General features: G+C 47.2%; 1 protein-coding gene across 1 annotated transcript in view; it reads left to right on the top strand.

Moving 5' to 3' along the window:
- BARX2 (BARX homeobox 2) overlaps nt 1–17,516 on the top strand; it is a 35,070-nt gene extending 17,554 nt beyond the window's left edge. Inside the window, exons 2-4 of the mRNA XM_040616319.1 lie at nt 12,973–13,270; nt 15,881–15,965; nt 17,244–17,516. Of these exons, the coding sequence (XP_040472253.1) occupies nt 12,973–13,270; nt 15,881–15,965; nt 17,244–17,495 (635 nt within the window). The 3' untranslated portion in view covers nt 17,496–17,516. The remainder of the gene's footprint in view (nt 1–12,972; nt 13,271–15,880; nt 15,966–17,243) is intronic.
- Nucleotides 17,517–20,266: the final 2,750 nt, after the last annotated feature.

A 20,266-nucleotide genomic window follows, 5' to 3' on the forward strand; every position in this document is an offset into this window, starting at 1 on the left:
CTGTTCATAATGGCATTAATTCACAATGAAAGCCAGCAGAATTTCAGCACTGCAGAAACCTAATTCAGTTCTTTATGATTAATTAGGGCCTCTCTCCACCCTAAGTCTGATCTCTATTTGTCTGGAGCTGCGAAAACAATGTCTCCTTGGCTGGCTGCCTATCAGAACAGAAAAAATCCCGGCACACTAATGTCTGACAGGAGTAAGGGCTCGTATTCTTTGGAGATCAGGACAGCTAGAGCTCACCAACTGGAATTTCTGGCTTATCCTTCTACCAGTGCTGTGGGACAGGCAGCCTGGTAGCTGGGAAAACTTGTCATCACTTTTCTGACACGTAAGTGGTTGCATGCCTCCAAAGTGCTTTGCAACTCTGAGGTTGACATTTTTGTCATGGAACCACTTGTTCTGGGTGTGTTCGTTTTGAGACCGCCCATCCTTGAGACGTTTTTCAGCTTGCTTTTTAAGATTAGGTGAATTTCAACAGGAGTGAAACTGTTTTGTGCTTCAGCTGAAAAAAAAACAGACCACCACCCACCCTGAAATGAATGGGCTGGGTCTCAGCTACTGTAGGTCAGTGGTGTTGATGTTGGGAGCTGTGCATGTTTGTACAGGCTGAAGATCTGGTGCAGATGGTACACCTTGGTGTAGGGTGGACTGAGCTGATGTTTGGCATCTTTCTAGGTCCTTCTCCACCGAGAAGCTGGCTGTTGTGCTTGTTGCTTGCTTCTGTTTCCCTGCTACAGACCAGCCCCATAGCTGCCTTGTCTGCTCTGCTTGTGTTTTCACCCACTGGCAGTACACTGCAGTGCAAATACATGTGTAATGCTGCAGTCTGACATGTTCTTTCCATGATGTCTGTAGTAGTGAATGCAGCTTTCCGTGTCCTCGCTCACTCCTGGGCCACGGGGCAGGCTAATTAACTACAGATGTTGAAGTGAGTGGAATATCGGGTTTTGCCTGGAGACTGGGGGTGTAACAACGTGAGCATCCTGCCTCCCCACATCCATACTGGATCGTCACGGCTGCAGGTAGAGGCAGCGATGAAGCTGTATGACTGAGGGTTCTTGCGACATCTTCAGCTCATGACTAACCTTCTATCATGTAGACAGTCCTGAAGTCAAGGAAACTGCTTTGGGAATGAAGTTGCCAGCACTGATTTTTAGCAACGTTGCAGAATGGTTTGCAGTGAAAGGTTTCTATAAACTGGAATTTCAGCTGTTTGGTTTCCCCCACCCCCCCTTCTAAAAAGTAAAAGCTTAGCTGTCCTTGATTCATTCTGTTTGGGTTAAGACTCAATCCGTGGGGTGGCATGGCTATGCTGTTACTTGATGTGGAGGGAATAAAAATAGCTGTGCCCAGTGCCAGTGGAAGCTGTGACATTGTCTTTGTCAGCTTACTCAACCAAAAAGGCCAGCTTTGGAGGAAACCCTTATTCCAGGGTGCTCCACATTCTGATAACAGGGTTTCAGCTTCCTGGAGTAATCCTGTGATGTGCATTATGCTCTAGCTTTATTCCCTGTGTGTGTCTCTCCTCCTTACCCCAGCCGCAAGAGCTGGGTTAAGATTGCTGATCTAATTGGCAAACACAAAGGATAGACAGGCTGTGAACAAAACCTGCTCGTCTATCGTTTGCATCCTTCTAAATTGCATTGTTTGTGCAGCTGTTCAGACAAATCGTCCGGAGAGTTTATTTTTGTCCATAGAGGAAACAGAGATGAGTTTTCTTTCTGTTAAGGCAGATGCAATATCAAAGAATCAGATATGCAGCTCAGAGAGACCAACCTGTCTGCTAAACATGTCCCGATGGGGGCAAGATTATTAATAAAGCAACCCTTGAGATGGTAAGTCACAATTAAGAGGCAAAGACTTTGCCGAGATGTGACAGGTCTCTTTCAGGTTAACACTGGTACTTGCTGAAGTCTCCCTTTCATTTCAGCGTGGAGGAAAAGAGGGGGATGTCTGTGTATTTTAAACACTGATCTACTATTCTCCCGAGAAGAAAAAAGCGTCTTCCAAAAGATCCATCAGGCAAAATTTACAGTCTGGTGTTCGGGAACAATTGAACTCTCTCTCTTCCCATGTGTCACTCACCAGGGTGTTTTAGAGGCTCGAAGCAGGAAGAGGTGGTGATATTTATGGGAAGCTTTTTGCTGGAGCTCGCACAAGGGTGGGCTTGAGAAACCTGAAGAGTGCTTTTGTGTGCCTGGCTAGTCAGCTGTCCCAGGCTGGTGTTTGCTTATGGATGTTGTGATAATAATTAACAGAGCAGGAAGTAAAGGACTGATTGATTTATGCATGCATGGCATTATGTGTTTGAACTTGGACAGAAACTATGAAGTCCTGAGAGAAGGCAGATTTATTTATCAAATGTGTAAGGACATAAGAATGGTCATAATGTGTCAGTCTAAAAGTCCATATAGACTCGTATCTTGGACGGTGGCCAGTAAGAGATACTTAGGGAGCAGTGTAAAGAACAGAATGTGACTTATCCTTCCATTAAACTGTACCCTCTCAGTTCTGATGAGCTGTTTCTCGATCCAAGTCCAAATCTCACTCCTTGACCAGTGACACCATCTGGACGGAGGATGGGATTTGGCCTGCTGTGTTTCTCCCCCGCGTCCCAAGATGTCTGGTCATCTGGCTGTCAGCAGCAAAGCAGAAACTTGTTGCAACTTGAGGCTGGACACCCTGAGAGCTGTGTCGTCTTGGTGCAGCGTTTCTCCTCCAGCCCCAATAGACAAGACCAGAGACTGCCTGAAAATCCACTCCTAGCTATTTGATTCTGTAATCTTTTTGGCAACTTTGCTTGCTAAGCCTGGGTCCAGTGGGTGATGAGCTCTAGTGCCGGGTCTTATCCTTGGTAATGGAGGAGACATTTGGCTGAAGTATCTAACATGACTTAGTTCAAAAGAAAGAGCTTCAAATTGAAGTTGGCTTAATGGAGCCAGCATCCCTTGACGCAGATGCGGTAAATGAGCTGGTGGCTTGTATCCCAGTAACTTCCCTGCACTGACTGAGTGCTGGCGTTTATGGAGATGTTTGTGTTTGTTTCCCTGGGACTAATGTGGCCTGATCTTAAAACTCCCTCCGAGTCCAAACAGCGAAGGGCCTGGAATGGAGCTTTGTGTCCCAACCCACCCTCCATGTGGAGCTCTTTCCAGTTGGGATGGCCTTGGGCCCACATATCCCCATAGAAGATATTAGATCTGCTTGGGTTCAGGGCGCCTCCTTTTCCCACTGAGCAGGATTTAAAGGGATCATCTGCTAAAGATGAGGAATCTTGGACAGGATCGCGTTTCTGTAGCCTCAGACAAAGAGCAGGACCTCTCGGAGCCGTGCTCAGTTTGCCTGAAGACTGTGGATTTGGGTCGGGGGGGGGTCCATTCCAAAACACAGGTTGCTGTTGGAATATGTGAAGCAGAATAATTCAGAATAGAAAAGTGGCGTGTGTTCTTCGGATTCGTTCTCCACTGGTCAAGCCAGAGTGCTGTTACATCTGCTACAAAGGGTTTCTTGGGCGCTGGCCAAACAGATCCTTTAAATGCTTCTTTAAAATAAATAAATTAAAAAAAAATCTTCTTATAGAGAAATTTTCTCCTTCGCTGAGGATCTGACAAGGTCCTGGCATGCTCCCCTGTGTGACAGACAGCCTGAAAGAAAGGCGGCTGTGTGCAAGGAGAACAGTCTATAGGTGCTTGCTTAAATCTTTCGGACAATTGAGAAGAAGCTGGGCAGCTCGGCGTTGCTGCCGGGTGACAGCAGGAGACCTCGGCGGGGTGACTAGCCCCGGGAGAGCAGCGCCACCGGCTCTTCCGACGCTGTGTTCAACGTGCATCCCCATCTCCTCCAACAAAGCCGGCTCGTTATAATGGTTAGCGCCAACCCTGCCAGAAGAACCCTGGTGCCATCCTGCAGGGATCTGGCACCCATGCAGACACTGATGCTGGAGGTGAATTTTTGGATTGTGTTTATAAGATAGGGCTGGATGTGGGGCAATTATCTGTCTAAGGCAGGGTATTACACGTCTGCCTGTGGCGGCGGGGAGGGAGACGAGTTCTCGTTCAGGGAGGCTCTCGGGCTCATCATTTGTTCGAGAGCAATTACTTACGGTGTGTACGGTGCCTTAAACATGTAAAAAAGCACAACATAAATATCAAATGTCATTATTAAGTGAGGATTAATTATCTTTCTGGTTTGTTTTTGTGAAGGCCTCCGGCATGCGTGCCTCAGATGCATTCAAACTTATTAATTACTGTTATTATGTAGAAGTTATACTGAAACATTATGTTGATAAATTGCTAATGGGGACAGGCTTGAAACGGAAAACCGGAATCTCACAGCTCCAAGCGCTGAGGAAATTTCACTCATGGCTTTGAAATCAGGCTGAACTCACCTACAGCTCCAAGTGCCCCACGGCTTGAGAACCGCAGCTGAAGCTTGTGTCCAGCTCCGCTCACCCCTGGGTAGCTGGACAGGTAGCTGCATGATGAGGGTTGCTTTGAGAAAGAGTGCCTTTTAGCTACAATACTTTACATTCATTATTATAAATGTTAATGTTTACAGATGTCAGTGTTTGCCGCTGACTTAGCTGAAAACCCACTGCGTGAAAAAAAAAAAATAATAATTGAAGAGGGGGACTTCAAGGTGCTGCTGCTGAAAAGCAAAATATTTCAAAAAGAAAAGGGACTGTGCTCTAATAGGGAACGTAAAATAGGAATCCTGCGTGAGACTTAATTTTCCCCACCTAAGAAGCTGCTGTCAAAAATTACCATTTGATGAGACACCACTTTTTTTTCCCCCCACTCACATTTGGCTTATCACAGAAGGTAGAGACTCCTGAAGAACTGACCTTCAGTCAGAATGCCCCAAAAAAAAGGATCGTTCTATCAGTGCTAAAATTAGCTGCGCTGATTTTCATTTCTTTTCTGTTTTCCTCCTGTGGACACATGGAGGTGAGATCCTGGCCCCACTGAAGCGGATGGGCATTTCGCCGTGGGCAGCAGCTGGGTCTGGATTCTTCCATGAGGGAGAAGCCGTTTGCTCCCAAGCTGGCTTTTTGTTGCGTGGCTGAATTGCATTTAATTTTGCAGGACTCATGGTCCCTGTCAGGCTAATAGGGTTTGTTGAATTGAAGTGGAAATAGAATATGGTGTGAACTGTACCTGCAGTCTTTGACTGAGGAGTGGTTAGACTTTACTCCAAGAAACCTCGCTGCATGCTATTTTGGAGCACCACCAGTGTCTCTTCGTGATCCAGCTCTGCACTTAGATTTCAGGGTTGATTTTCAGGGTTGACTGCTCCGCTTTCCTGTAGCCTCTGTGACACTCACGATTCCCATGGAAGTTTTGGCTCTGTGCATTTGGGCTGAGTCTTAGGACTATTTTTGGAAGCTTTCAAAATGTCCCAGAAGTGCCCTTCAGCTCTGCTCGTCTGCAGAGGCTTTGGCTCTAGCTTAGCTACAACTGGTTTCCACACGTAACTGAAGAAAAAGAGAGCTAGCAGAAAAAGAAACAACAAAACCAACGTCCTTTCCCAGAACAGTGCTAACTTGCGGTTAAGTGACCGAGCTCTTAGGTGCTGAGGTTCTGGAGCAGAGCAATGGCATGGAAGAGCATTCTCAAGCATTCCCAGTTCCAGAACTCCTATTTAATATGTAATAGCCACAGGAAGATGTGATTATAGGGGTGAGGTATAGCACTTCTAAAGGGTCCGAGGATCACATGAAGGTTTTCCAGCTGTTTCAGTACTCGGAGAGGGGGTAGGCTCTATAGGAGTAAGACTGGAAGGAATGAGAAGAGAATCAATGAACTGAGTGATACAAAGGGTTCCTGACAAATAACCGGTCAACACCTCTCTGGCCAAGCATTGTTTGACAGGAAAGCTATAAAACTTCAATTCATACATAGGTACCACCTCTGGGCTTGAGGCTCAGCTGACTCGTGCAGGGGACAGCTTGAGGAAGACTCTGCGGCCGTGCCTGGACTTCCAGCCCACTACGAGAGGACACGAGGGGCAGCTAGCTCTGAAAGACCGTCTGTGTCAGTGTGTGCAAGGGCTGCACTGTGCAAGTACACCGACTCCTCTCTTGAAAGCTGTCAAGCTGTCAACACAGCGTTCACAACCTAATTAGCCCACCTCTCTTCAGGCCATAATTAGCTCAGGTGCCGTCGTGCCCTGGCGTGGCTGTGCTGCTTGCCATTCTAGAGATGGCTGAGGGATCTGTGCGCAGCACCATGCTGCGTAGCGTAAACATCACCCAGGTTGCTTTTTTAACTTGGGATTCAAGTGTTTGTTAGTGACAGCACTCCAGTGGGCAGGGTGTCTAGGAAAGGACTGGCTCTTGGGCTGTTTGCAAGGGGGCCGGGGAGGACCTGGTTGTTTCCCTCCAACCTTCTCCGAAGCACTTGTTCCTAAGGGGAAATGAATTTGCCTGGTACATGCACAGACCCGTGATGGTTTTCTCTTTCCTTTTGCCTTTATGTCCTTATCAGGGTGCGTGGTGGAGCACAGTGTTGATCTTGGGAAGAACCTGATGCAAGCACCCTTCTAGGAGTTAGTAATCATAAAGCCAGGCTTAAGGAAAACATGAAGAGTAGATGAGTGCAGTTTTTCTACTTATGCAGTGGCTTAGTTTTTTTGTGTGTTATTGGATAATATAATGCAATTGCAAATAAGTGAGGTATCTTGGTATGGTAGCGCCCGTAAGAACACGATGCAAGCATGAGGAGGAGACGAGAAGGAATCTCGCTGGGGAGGTGTTTGGTTGGTGGTAAACTTGGCAGCTCGAGGGTACAGCTCTGCTGGCAAGGGCATGCTCCTTGTCCCGCTGCCTCTTGCCTGCTTGCCTTGCCTTGACCGACCACGCGATTGCTTTCGTGACAGGTGCACTCAGCAAGAGAGCTGTCAGCATGGCTATGCAACAGTGCAGTGCTGGATGTAGGCTGAGACAAGCCCTGCCAGGTGAGGGAAGGTCGCCTTTCCAGGAAAGACAGGCAGCAGCGCCCAGGGAGACGCTGGTCCCATGCTTGCCAATGCTCAGGATGCTGGGGCACAGCAAAGAGGAGGCAAGGACATGTCTGGGGGCTGCTCAGATGGAGCAGGGAAGGCCTAAATCCAACGTCAGCAAAAATAGATGGGGTAAGGTGTAACCTGACTTTTACCATCAGCAGGTTTCTGATGGGTGAGAGATGCTGCAGGTCCGTGCGGAGCATGCTGGCTGAGGAAGCTGAGCAGAAGGAGCACAGCCCTTGCGTGAGAGGCACGTTGGGTCCCTGCTCAGCCTGCAGCTGGCTCGAGCAACCAGGAGGCAGAGGAGCCTGTGCTGACCTCAGAGGGTTTCTGTGTCCTGGGGTACACGGTGGGTGTTTGGCTGTTGCCTTTAGCCATCTGGCTCCTGGGCCATGTTGAGTTTCTGGGTTGTACCAGGTCTGTGCTCAGCTCTGGCTCTAGTGGTAAGGTCCAGCCAAGATCCGTGGGAATGGCATGGCTGGCAAATCTCAGCTTTTGGGGGTCTGTGGTGGAAAAAGTAGATGTAACGCCCTCCCTGCTAATCGAACTGTGTATGGTTCAACTCATTCTCAACGCTTCCTTGCTTCTTTTGCCTTCTTTGCTTCGCTCAGGTCTTGCTTTTTCCTTTCAGTAGGCTGTCCACTCCTTCGGCAAAATGAAGTTCTTCCCTAACTGAACTGAGCTCCTTCTTGGTTCCCTTTTGTTTTGACACTTGGGAGACGACAGATTTATAGACCTTCCTGAGTCATAAGTTCATTTTCTTTTATTATTTACCTTTCACTGCAGCCCATTCTGAGTGAGATTTCATTCTGCCTCCGAGCAGGGCTGACCTGCCAAGAGGAGCTGATCCATAAATCTTTCCTTCCTTTTTCTTTCTTTCCAAAACAGAATTAGCTGAGTTTGCCTAGGAGGAAAACTGTTCTGCCATTGCCGGCAGTCAAACAGCGCGATTAATTAGTGCTTTCCCTTTTCTCTTCCTTCTAGTCTGTGTCTGCTGGGGTTGAAAGTAAGCCAGGGAGGAGAGGGGGAGGAGGAAAAAGAAGGGGAAAAGATTTGTTTGAAGTATGTATTTTTAATTAGAGCTTTTGCAAGGTGATCTGGTGTAGTGGTGGTGTACCTACTGTGTCACATCCAGTGGTCATAAGAAGTTTGGTGGAAACATCCCAGCGGATGAGCAGAGATGACTTGAGGCTGATGAAAAGCAAGCGTTCCCAATTCCGTGCGCATAGCCGGGAGCCAGGCTCTGCTGCTTTTCCCCTTGTGTTCACACCTGGGGTAGGAGGAAGCAGGAGTCTGACATGCTGCAGTTACGCCTGAGCTATCAGCTTGTTTTGGCTGGTAAAAAATGACATTCCTGACTGAAACCTTCTGGAGAAAACGGGGTGAATTCTCTGCCCTCCTTCTTGGTGCTGCTGCTGAAAAGCAAAACAAGGGAGGAAAAAAAATAATCTTTGGATACATTGACTCATGATACATTCCTAGGACAAGTATTTTACATGGGATTAGGAAACAGGAGTCCAGGGTTCTTCTAGACCTGCGTGCCGTGAGTAAGGCGATTCATTTCAAGGTGGCGTGGTCAGAGCGTTGTGCGCGTGGCCAATCAAATATTCACTGTACGGCGGATTTAAATAGCAAAACAAAATGATTTCAGATCCTTAGAAAACACTCTACAGTTCCAATGTTCTTTTTATTTTTAGCTCGTGGTTAGTTTTAGCAACTGAGTGGCCAGATGTTAGCTTCGTGGAGATGGACAGAAATAAGCATTTTCTTGCTGCTTGAAATTGAGGCTATTCAAGTCCATTAAAAAAATAACTACAGGAAAACTTCTGGTGCTTAAGCACCACTCTCTCGGTTGTGTGTGGTATGAAGTATGGATTGGGCTCGTGCTTCCCAAGTATTTGAGAAGTGTTCAGCAACAAAGTGAGCCCGAGACTATCCTAGACTTTGGGGTGATTAGGATGACTCTAATAGATAAAATTGGGACTTTTCTGTATAAAACCACATAGTAAGAGACCGTTGTTCCTATGAAGAGCATTGAGACCTCCTGAGTCCTAACCCTGGTGGCTTTACTGTTGGACTGTGCCGCCTCTTGGCTGTTTTTGGACAGAAACAGCGGAATGCTTGAGGTGTGTCAGCAGGGCAGCAAACTAATTCCTCGTTGTCTGGCTTATGTGGGCTGCTTTTTTTTTTTGGTGGGTCCTGATTGGAAAAGGTGCTCGGACAGCAATGCAGGAAAGCATGTGTTCAGCTGGAACTGTTCTGGAAGGCAGGTACGGGAAGGAGGAGTGCTTCACTTCCATTCCTTCCCGTTTGGGGAGACAGAGCATGTCACAACAGTGCTGAGCAGACAAGAGCTGCTTGCCAGCATTTAATTTGTTGAAGATTAAGAAATTGTTCCGTTCTTACAATACCATGTCAGTCTAGAAATACCTTTGAACTCTGGGGGATGTGAAATTTAGATCTAGCCTCAGATTTTATAGTGTTTGGAAGCCAAGGCTTTGTCAGGGTGAGGACTGTACAGATGCTTTAAGGGGAGTCATGTTAAGAGTTTACCTAGAGACAATGGATTGGTTCAACTTCAGCAGCCTTTGAGCGCTGGGATAACTAGATCCAGAACAGGACACTGAACTTGGGCTTTTTAATTTGTGGTCTGGATGCTAGCTAGTACAATGTAGAGGCTGGCTATTCCTGGTTTATCTGCATTGACTGCTAAAGCATCGCCCCCTTTCTGGCCAGCAATTTCCCACCCCACCCCAAATGTCTGCAGCCTTGAACCCCATGTATTTCTGTAAATGCTGTCCTTACTCTATGCCCTAACCATCCCGTGTCCTCATCAGGCTGAGGGCGGAAAGCTGAGAAGTCTTACATACGGCTGGGCTGAACATCAGCAGATGCTTTCGTTATTTACGATGGTTTCTAAAAGCACTGTGGCAACTGTTGGTGTCAAACCATAAGCAAAAGCTTCTCTTATGAGCAGAAATGATAAACAAATATAGGACACTTGGTGTCAACAGCCTCACAAATCTGTTCACCACCTGGAGCTCGAAGCAGCTCAGCAGTTGCAAACCACTACTCGCACAGAAGTAGAGCAGCGGTTTCAGAAGTGCCGTAAGTAAATAAGTGTCCTGACGTGGGCACCAAAAATAAGCATGTGCTGAGCTTTTCTGAGCATTTGGCCAGGTCACAGCTGCTGGCTGCTGAACATTTTGGAAAACGTATCCCCTCATTCAGGTGCTCAGCACTTGAAGACATGGACCTGAACATCTCCAATGTCATCTGCTTCTCTAAAAAGCAACCACTGTTTTACCCTGCAAAAATAGCTAGGTTCTCGCTGCTGATCTTGGAAGGAGGAAATCAGTTCTTTTATTCCTGATCCTACCTGATTATTAGAAAAATAGCCTAAAGAGACTACTTTCCTCTGTTTGATGGAGGCAGATCTTAAGCTCTGGGACCGTTGCACCTAGCTTCCCCCCACTCCAAACAGTCCCACATGCTGCTACCGGGCCATATGGGAAAGCAAATATCCCTGATTGCTCTGATACCAAATACCTTTTGCTGACCTCCCTTGAAGAGAGTTCCTTGTAAAAATGCTTTTGTCCAGAGGTTTCAGTCACTTGGAGCCTTGCAGGGGTTTCTGAGTTCTGGTGATTTATGACTCCTTAAGTAATCTTGTGGTTTATGGAGAGGCCTGCTGGAAATATACGGGGGTGCAAGGGTAAAAGTATCAATTAACCAGTGATCTGGTGCCAAAAGCCATCCATGTGCAAGGCCAGGAATGGGGTTTCAGGCTATGAGATAAGGCTCCGAGAATGAACCTGCAGGGGAGCAGGAGCTCTGTGACAGGAAGGTTGGAACCAGGACCCCCTAACAGCAAGGCAGAGGTACGTGGGTCCACTCTTTACGGTGTGTAAACTGGGGGGACACTGTTTGGTCTCCTCATTTGGAGCATTGAATGGGATCCGCGAGGTCTCTTAAAGCGTCTGTGGACGAGAGCTGTGATGTAGAGGAGCAGTTGTGTGGACGGATTAAGTGCCAGGACTGCTGCCAGGTGAGGACCGTCAGTGCACCTCATTGCTCTCCCAGGAGCATCTTCAGCGGTGGAGGTGGCTTCAGGGCTCCTGCGTAGGACTCTTGCAGAGGAGGTGCCCTTCAGGAAGGGAAGAGGGGCTGATTCTTTTGGGCAAATTAGGCTGGAACAGGGGAACTCGTAGGGTCCGTTGGTGGGCTGGCATTGCTTTGGCTGTCCCGTGGTAGCAGAAACTGTAGCGGGCACTGGTGAGGCAGATACAGGAGCAGGATCTGTTTTACCAGCTGCCTACTGTAGCTGTCTGGTGTCAGTGGGTGCATAAATATCAGTGAGGGCAGGATTAGTAGTGTACAGCAAAGGACAGTGCACTCTGCCCTAATTTATGGTCTTTGAATGGCCACTGAGGTTGTAAATCGAGGCAGGATTTCTGCCAGGTTACTCGGTGGTGCTGTAGATCAGCGTGGTCTTCAGCTGGAAGAAAATCCACGGAAAGAAAAGGTAGATAACGCTTTACACGAGCTAAAGGTTGGCTTGGCAATTCTGATCTCGTCTCTCAAGTATCTCCTTGGTGGCTGAAGTGGAATAATTTTAAATTTAATGGAAGTATTTTGATTTTTAGTGTTGCAGAGATGCGGAGAAGAAAGCAAGGCTTAAGTTCCAGTCTGTCTAAACCCTGGTCTGTAGTCCCAGTCTTGCTTAAATCCCAGTCTGTTGAGATTTACAGTGGTTTGGCAATAGTTTTCCAAGCTTGCTGTGTAAGTGACTGGATTTTGCACAATTTGCAGTGGTTGTGGGGAGAAGTGACAATCAACGAGCTGCACCATTCTTTGGTGTACCCTGTGCGCTCCAGCTTACCTGGACCTGATGTATGTGATGGCAACCCTTTGCTCAGAGGAGGAAGGTAAGGAGTACAGGTCATCAGCAGGACAGGCTGGCAGCTCCTTTCTTCCACTGTGAGGAGTTACTCACAGAAATAGACTCATTGAAGTCTGCAGATCATTATTTTCATTAGCGGTGATTCATAAGAAGAGTTTCACAATCAGGCCTGCTGGTGTAATATGTTCCTTTCCATGGCACCATTTATCTAAAGATCTCGGAATACTTTATGTACATTAAACTTTAATCCATGTTTTACCACCAGTGAAGTAGGTAAGGAGGATTGTTTCAATTCTGCAAATGAGGTAAACTGAGGTACAGAGCAAGAGAGTAATTTGTCCAAGTCCGTGCAGGTGGTTTGCAAAGTTGTAGAGAGTCTGTCTTGCAGCGAACGTACGTTTCCCACGTGTGGTCCCATTTCCCTGCCCCGGAATGGCCCTGACTTGAAAGGACTGGAGCAGAGTTGCTGGTGTGTTTTAAGGCTGGTACCAACTGATACGTGTAAGATGTAGAGTTAAGAGTTGGTGGAGAACTCTGCTTCCAGTCTGTTCACCCTCGTCTGCCTGCACGGTCAGCGGAGGATGAAGGTGTGATTCATCTGGCTCAGTTACTTGTTAGAGGATGAGATGAATTGTGACTTGAACTCCGTTGTCTGTGGGTGACTCTGTCAGCTGAACCCTGTCCTAGTGTCCATAGCAAAGCAGAGTTGCACGAACGGGGACAGATTTCATCGTTTGCTTGGAGTCTAATCTAATTAGACCAATTATTTCGATGGTATGTGTTATAATGGCTCCTTAAAAGAAAAATAGTCAATGGAAATGCAGACCTTCCTTCCCCTGTGCTGGTGAAATGCGCATCAGGACTGCCAGCCCCAGGACAGCTGTGCAGTTTGGTGGAGAAACTGGTCCAGAGAGGGGAGTTGACTTGCTGGTGGTCATTTAGCAAGTGAATGGCAGAGCCAGGAAGGGTATTCCATCTCTCTGCTCTCTCCAGTGCTCCCATTACTTGACCTTATTGCCACTAAACTGGCCTTTATCCACCTCTGTTTCCTTCCCTGCCAGGGTCCCCTTCTCTGAGGGCATATCCTCTCATCTCCGTCATCACCAGGCAGCCCTCCGTGGTCCCTCACCTCATCCCAGCTGCCACCAGCTCCCGTGTGCTGCCAGCCCAGACTTCCTCGGGCACTGCGAGCGCAGAGACGCCTGCCAGCGAGACCCATGCCAGCAGCGAGTCAGAGGCAGAGCAGCCCACACCTCGGTTAAAAAAGCCCCGACGGAGTAGGACCATCTTCACTGAGCTGCAGCTGATGGGCTTGGAGAAGAAATTCCAGAAGCAGAAGTATCTCTCTACCCCTGACAGGTAGGTCGGTCTCTTGCGCTAGGAGGACTGATCAGACGGGCTGCTCTAGCCCCGCTCAGCCATTCCCGTACCAAACGCTCCCCGGCTGTAGGGCGCTGCCTTCTGGCTCCGCGGGGATGCCTCTGCTTTGGCCAAGGACACGGGCAGATGACCAGATTCAGTTTCAAGGCTAACTTTGCCTGGGATCGAAGGTGACCTGAACAGATTACATCAATGGAAACGCCACGTGTGTGCTAGCCGGCAGGCGTCCAGGCTCAGGGATAGGCAAGGTACAGAGCAGAAGGCGCTCTGTCGTTTTGCCATTCCTGCTGCACGCTCGAAAAAGGTGGAGCCTGTCTCCTCCTGGGATCTGGTGGCGGATGGCTGTGTCTCCGTGGCAGCTGAGAGGTTGGCTGTAGCTTCAGCTGGCTGCTGAACTAGCTTTCACCTAGCAAACTTGGTAGCAGTTCGGTGGGAAGGTGGTGGCCGGTCCGTGAGCTGGGAAAACAGAACCAGGGTTGCAGAGAGCTGAAGGCTGCCTTGCCCTCGTGAGGGCACAGGTAAGGACCTTGTCTTTGTTGAAGGAAAAGGCAAGTTCTTAGGGACTACTTGGCATGGAACGGACAAACCAAACAAAGGAGAGGCTTTAGCTTTTTTTTTTAACGGCTTTGAATCCTATTCTGCAAATTTAAATTACAGGGAAAAGACCTGTCCAGTTCCTGTGAAGTTTGTAAACCTAGAGAGGGTTTGAAAGGTACGCCAGACCCTGAAGCCCACAGATGGCAGTGTCCCAGTATTTAAATTAGTGTGCAAGATCGACATGCTCTGCTCGTGCTGCCTGTCACCAAAGCCAAGGATTGCAACTAGACCAAATTTCGTGGACGTGGTCAGGCTGTCTCGTACAGTTTTAGAGTTCCTAACGCGCCCGTGCTGACTCCTCGCAGCTTCACATAACCAGATGGCTGACGCTGTTGATGAAGCACTTGAGGCTGTTAATTAATTTTATTGTATGACTGTTCCTTGGCTTTGTACATGTTAGAGGCTGAGCGATTCCTGTCCGTGTACCACTTCCCCTCTGTTTGTTTCCTCCAGTTTCCAGGCAATGCTGGTTACACTGATGTGTGTGGCAAGAGATGGGAACTGGTTGCCGGTGATCAAAGTGTGGTAAGACATGTGCGCTAAGGCACGAAGAGTTAGTCAGGCAGTGTTTCTCTCTGTCAGCTCATGGCTGGAAACGTGATGGCAGAGCAGTGGATTGTGATCTGCCTTTGCCTCTGCAGCTTTTGGCCTGGACAGAAGATTGTACCACCAGGAGGGCAACCAGGGCAGCACTTGGTTTGTTAGTAGTAAGAGAGTGCAGTACGACAGGATAATGCCTCTGCCAGGTTCTGCTTTTCAAATAACAGTGATGGCATCTTTAAGTCAGTGGGGTATCTCTCAGGCGTTATGTAGTGGCATAGGCAGCAGGCAGACCAAGCCTGTAGATTTAATGTGAATCCAAAGTGTGGGAAAAGCATGAATCCATGAGTGTCAGCTTGAGCACAAAGAGCTGGTGTGAGGTACATAGGTGTTTGTAAATGGAAGAGTGAGTCTGATTGCCCAGGAGCCCGGCTGAAACAAAAGTTTTTATTATGAAGAACTTGGCCTTGACAAATATGTTTCCCCATCCAAAGGCAGGGAAATATTTGCCAAAAAGTTCACACAAACCAGAACACCTTGGAATGTGACTCTGAGGTTGAGCTGTCCCACCTGCAGGACTTGTGTGACTCCGTGGGGCACTTGCCCAGCGTTGTTGAGGATTTCCAACTGTCCGTTGTGCAACTCCATTACAAAACTGCCAGATGCGTGGTGCTGTCACCTGTGGGGAAGGATAAAGAGTTACTCTGAGCTGCATTTGCTTCATATCCTGGGTTTTAATATAGAAATAATGAATGGTATCAGATGAACTTGCATAGGTTGGAGATTTGTGGAGGATGAATCAGGATTATGGGCTGTCTGCCACATATACCCTTAAGCTAAACACGCAAATAATAAATTCGTTTATAAGCCTAAATTGCCTATAATAGCAGAATGCATAAGAAATTAATAGATTTGGATGTACTACTGCTCCATGAGAAATGGGGAAGTATTATTATTCCCATTATGTAGGTAGTGGAGATAAAATGCGATGCAAAGAGCAGCACTTTCAACTGGTGCTGGGTGTCTTGGTTCTAACGTGTTGGCTTCAGACCCCGTAGACCTGTTTTTCAGGGATGTGTCGTGCCAGTAGCTCCCTCCTTCATAGACAAACGTGGAGCATCAGCCGTCGGAGCGCAGCAGGCTTGTGTTTCAGAGGGGGCAGGCAAACTTCGGCAACTGCTAGGTCACAGAGGAGAAAAGAGAACAGATAGCCTGCAAACACTTAAATATCCTTTCTTCTTCCATAACAGCATATATCTTCGCATCCTAAATTCATGGTATTTACCACTTTTGTCTGACCTTTTCTCAAAACAAGCCATTAGAGAGACAAATAGCCATCTTTTCTCACGGTTCCACTGTTGTATGCTCTTACAGTGTTACATTGACTGTGCCTGGCATCTGAGCGCTACTTGTCCTCTGTAAAATTATTTCAATGTCTGTTTGGTTTCCCAGGCTTGACTTAGCCCAGTCGCTGGGGCTGACTCAGCTCCAGGTGAAGACATGGTACCAGAACCGTAGGATGAAGTGGAAGAAAATGGTAAGTGGGTTCGTTACCATTTCTCCGTGGTCCTTAAAAACTGATTTCAAAAGAACAGATTTGGAAGCGGAACGTAGTGTCAGTGACCTGTGGCTATTTATACAACGTGGGTTTTTTTTGTTGTTTTATTCTGGATAACTTTTCATAGAGGCATATCTTTTTATAAAACGTTCATACTGCAGTGTGTGGTGGGCTAGAGGGGACCATAGGCAGTAGGAAGAATACAAAGCAAAGAGATGAAAGAAATGAGAACAGAACAGAGGGAAGAACCAAAATATCTCCCTCTGCGTTTTTGGCATTCCTGTGATCTTAATGCTTGTGGGATTAGTTATGTGCATAGACAAAAAAGGTTGTATCGCTCTATGGAAACCAATGCAGTTTTGAGAGCTAGCATCATTCATCCTTGCTTTTCGTATCTTCCTTTCACCCCTTTAGCTTCATGGCCCTTTTCCAGTTAAAATGCTTTTAGAAGGGACAACTGTCCAGTAAATCCTGGTGGGAACCACGATGTTGTGACATTCTCCGGTGGAGATGTTTATGTATTCTGATCTGGGAGGTGAGATGCAGTTCTAGACTGTATCTTGGAATGCATGTGACAGCTGCAGAAGTTACTGCCACTTAAAACAAATTTGGGATTAGCTTGGATACCGGTCTTTGGTTGGAAGTAGCTTGTTGCTGCAGTGGTGGTGTGAAGGGAGAGGGAATTAAACGCAGGAACAGACCTGTCTTGCTGACTCCCACCTTCTACTCAGGTGGGAGGGGTCTCATGCATTTCAGTACCGGTGATACAAAACCCCCCACCGCAAGACAAAACAACCACCAAAAGCAACACACTGACCAACCAAAAAGGCTATTCCAGAAGGCAAAGAGGCTGGAGGAAAGGCAGTCAGAGGGAATCTTAGCGAAGATTTATGACGGTTCTTACTTGGGCTTAGACTAAAGCAAACACTCAGGATAGGAACTGAATTCTGCGTGGAATCTTCTCTGTAGTGTTGAGGACTGTGTGCCTGGCTTGCCCTTGGGCCTCCTGTAGGGACTGACTTTGGAGACCTCCGCAGCCCTGGGCGTCCTTGCTGCTAACGATGGCATTTAATTTCATTTACGTGATAAAATGGGTGAACGTGGATGTCCTCCGTGAATGCGGGGCATTTCTGTGAGGCTGAAATGGTGACCAGTGGCGACCAAGCTGAGGTCAAAGCCGAGTTTCATCCTTCTCTAAAGGATGTCTCACAGCAGCGGAGTTCGGATTGATCCTGATGGTTCGTCTCTTTGCTCCAGGTGCTCAAGGGTGGACAGGAAGCTCCAACAAAGCCCAAAGGCCGTCCAAAGAAAAACTCCATTCCCACCTCGGAGGAGATTGAAGCGGAAGAGAAAATGAACAGCCAGGCTTGGAGTCAGGAGCTGGAGGGATCTCAAGCCCCGGAGGAGCCTAAACTGACAGAGGAGAAGCCAGAAGTCACTTTGGAGACAGAGAAGTCTCCAGAACATATACCAGAGCCCTCCTCAGAGGAGACTACACCATTAAGTTAAAAGGGAAAGAAAGGAGGGAAAAAGAAAAGCAAAAAATAGATAAAAGAGAAAAACCAAAACCAAATATATATATATGTGTATATATATATTTAAATATGTATGTAATTGTGCGTGTGTACATATATATATAAATATATATATATATATGTAGACCTCGTGTATAAGTCTAAAGATTGGTCACTTTGTGCCTTTGGGAATCAGCCATCACGGGCCACGGTGGAACAAGGACATCCCGTGGGAGCGGTGACGACCCGTCCCTCCGGCGGTGTGCGAGCCTTCCCACGGATCGCGGCAGAGGCCTCAGCGTCTTTCCAGAGAAAACCGTGTCTGAAAACCCGCGGCAGCTCCTGGCAAGTGAAGGAGAAGTGCAGGGCTCCTTGCAGGCGGCGGGAGGCAGACGCGTAGCGATACGGCTGTGCCGGAGGGTTCAGTGTGCTCGCTTGGCTTTATCCTTGCCCTTAAAGTAGTGCACACGGACGGAGGGCTTGGTCCGGTCGCGGATCGGGGAGGGCTAAGAAATGGGGAGCTCCGACAGCACCGTTCCCTCCTGTAACCAGCACTTATTTCTGTTAGCGATGGGCCCAACCTAAAGAGCTTTAGGAAGGAGCTCAGACCCGCAGATTTGCTTTGGCCCAACGCAAAGATGAAAGCTGCTGAAGTGAGATTCCGTACCCGGCTCAGCGTTCAGATTTCATCTGTCTTGGTTGTTTGGGTGCCGTGTCTGTGAATTTGCAGTGATCCAGGATAAAACTTCATACGAGATGAGGGTTTGGATTTGAGTCTGCTCCAAAAGCTTTGGGATGCTTGGATCTGGGATTTTTTTTGCTTTGGGCCCACTTCTAATTTTGTAGGGTTTTTTTTTAAAGAACATTTAAATGTTTTCAGGGTTTTGGGAGAATGATGGATTTAAGAAGTTGCTGCAGAAAGTTCACGTTTGTTTAAGATGTGTGCCAAGAATAGATGTGCATCATGTTTCATAAAGTCTTGTTAAGGGTGCATTTTGCCCAAAGGCTGCAAGAGATGTATTAAGATAACCTTTATTTTTTAATTAAAAATGAAATATATAAATAAAACACTTGTTGTTGTTGCTGTTTCAGAATGCTATTCTGGGCTAGGTTCTTCCATTCTAAGAAACCCTGGAGAAAATGGGAGTCCTCAGACTTTCCGTAGCACCGCTGTGCAGCCAGAGCTGTGCAAACCTCCTCGCAGCACCTTGCTCGTGGCAGGGAGGGCTGCGGTTAATGCCCCCCTGCCACTGGGTGCAGGTGAAGGTGTCGGAGTGACAACGCTGGCGTTCCAGCTATTTTCTGTCACCTCCCCTCCTGCAGTTATGCCTGGACATCCAGCAAATGGCTCTTTGTGAGGCTGTGAAGATGATTTCTTAATATCCGTTTTATGGGGTGGCGGTAACAATTCGCAGGCATAAATCTCAAGTGACTTATCCAAGGAGTGTCGAGTGGGGAGAAAGGATTTCTTTTTTTCCCTGGTTTCTTGCTCAACAGGGTTTGGAGGACTAATTCCACCTTGGCGTTGGCTCTGCAATGGCACGTGCATCTGCATCAGGTAAGACTTCGATGGTGAAACTCCAGCCAGGGTGGGACGTTGCTGCACTGTGTCTTTAATACACAGGAATCAACTTTGAAAAGTCATCTGCATGTTTAAGTGCATCTACAGGTTTGCACTTAAACCAAATTCACCAGAGCTGGGCAATGGTTCCTTGCAACAAACTTTGAAATTCCCAGGCATTTGATGCCATTTAGCTATTTTGGTGGGGGGTTTTTTTTGTGGCACAGAGGGATGGAAATGGGATAAAAGATTTCCCTTTTGCCTGTTGTGTTGCAAACGCAGGCTGTGAGTGACAAAAACTTTCCTCTGCCTTTAAAATGCATCGAAATTTGGGTTTGAACCACTTTGTCCTGCAGAGCCCTGACATCCTCGTGACGGGCACAGCGAGAGGCAGGGGTGGCGGGGCAGGATTTTGGCACTTGTCCGGGGTTATGATACACTATGTTGTTGCACATTCTTTATCTGTGGATGTCCTTTTTTTCTTTCCAGAGCTGTGCTTTAGTTGAACCGTATCTATTGGACTTGAAATGGCATTTAATTTTAAAAAGGCCTATGGCCTGTTTATCCAGGAATTAGATTAGATGGTCTATGAAATCTATAATCGTCCTCTGTTGTTCTTGGATACGAGCATCAGCACTGTTATCTCAAAATAAAATGTTTCCACAAGTCTTAAATGCAGCAGTACTTGGTGAGGGTGAAGAGAGCAATTTACTGGAAATAATCTGTCTAATGAATTTCACCATCAGATTGAAAAAAAAAAAAAAAAAAGTCTGCAAGAATCTCTACTAGGTTCATTTGGAAGCCTGAATAGTTCATTAAATCAAATCGTGTGTGCAGATCGTTCCAGAAACTTAAAAAGCCATCCATCAGGGAAGGCATCAAAGATGCTTTAACTTCTCCGAGTTCCAAGTGGAAATATCTTCTAGTGGATTTCTCAAAAAACTTTTTGAGGTGCATTTTAACTGTAGCATCTCGAAATTTCAGTATAGAGCCTTTCTTTCAACCAAAATGTGTTCCATAAAACGGATAATGCACGTGGGTTTGGGGGTTTGTTTTGGATTTGGGTTTGGGTTTTTTTTGCATTTGGCACCCACTGGATTTGTCTGATTGAGGAATTTTGATAGATGGACGTAGCAGGGGGAAAAGAAAAGTAGAAACAGGAACAAAAAATGGCCTTCTTGCCCTGAAAGAGGGACCGGTGTGTG

The sequence above is a fragment of the Falco naumanni genome, chromosome 16, assembly GCF_017639655.2.
Source record: "Falco naumanni isolate bFalNau1 chromosome 16, bFalNau1.pat, whole genome shotgun sequence".
NCBI lineage: Eukaryota > Metazoa > Chordata > Aves > Falconiformes > Falconidae > Falco > Falco naumanni.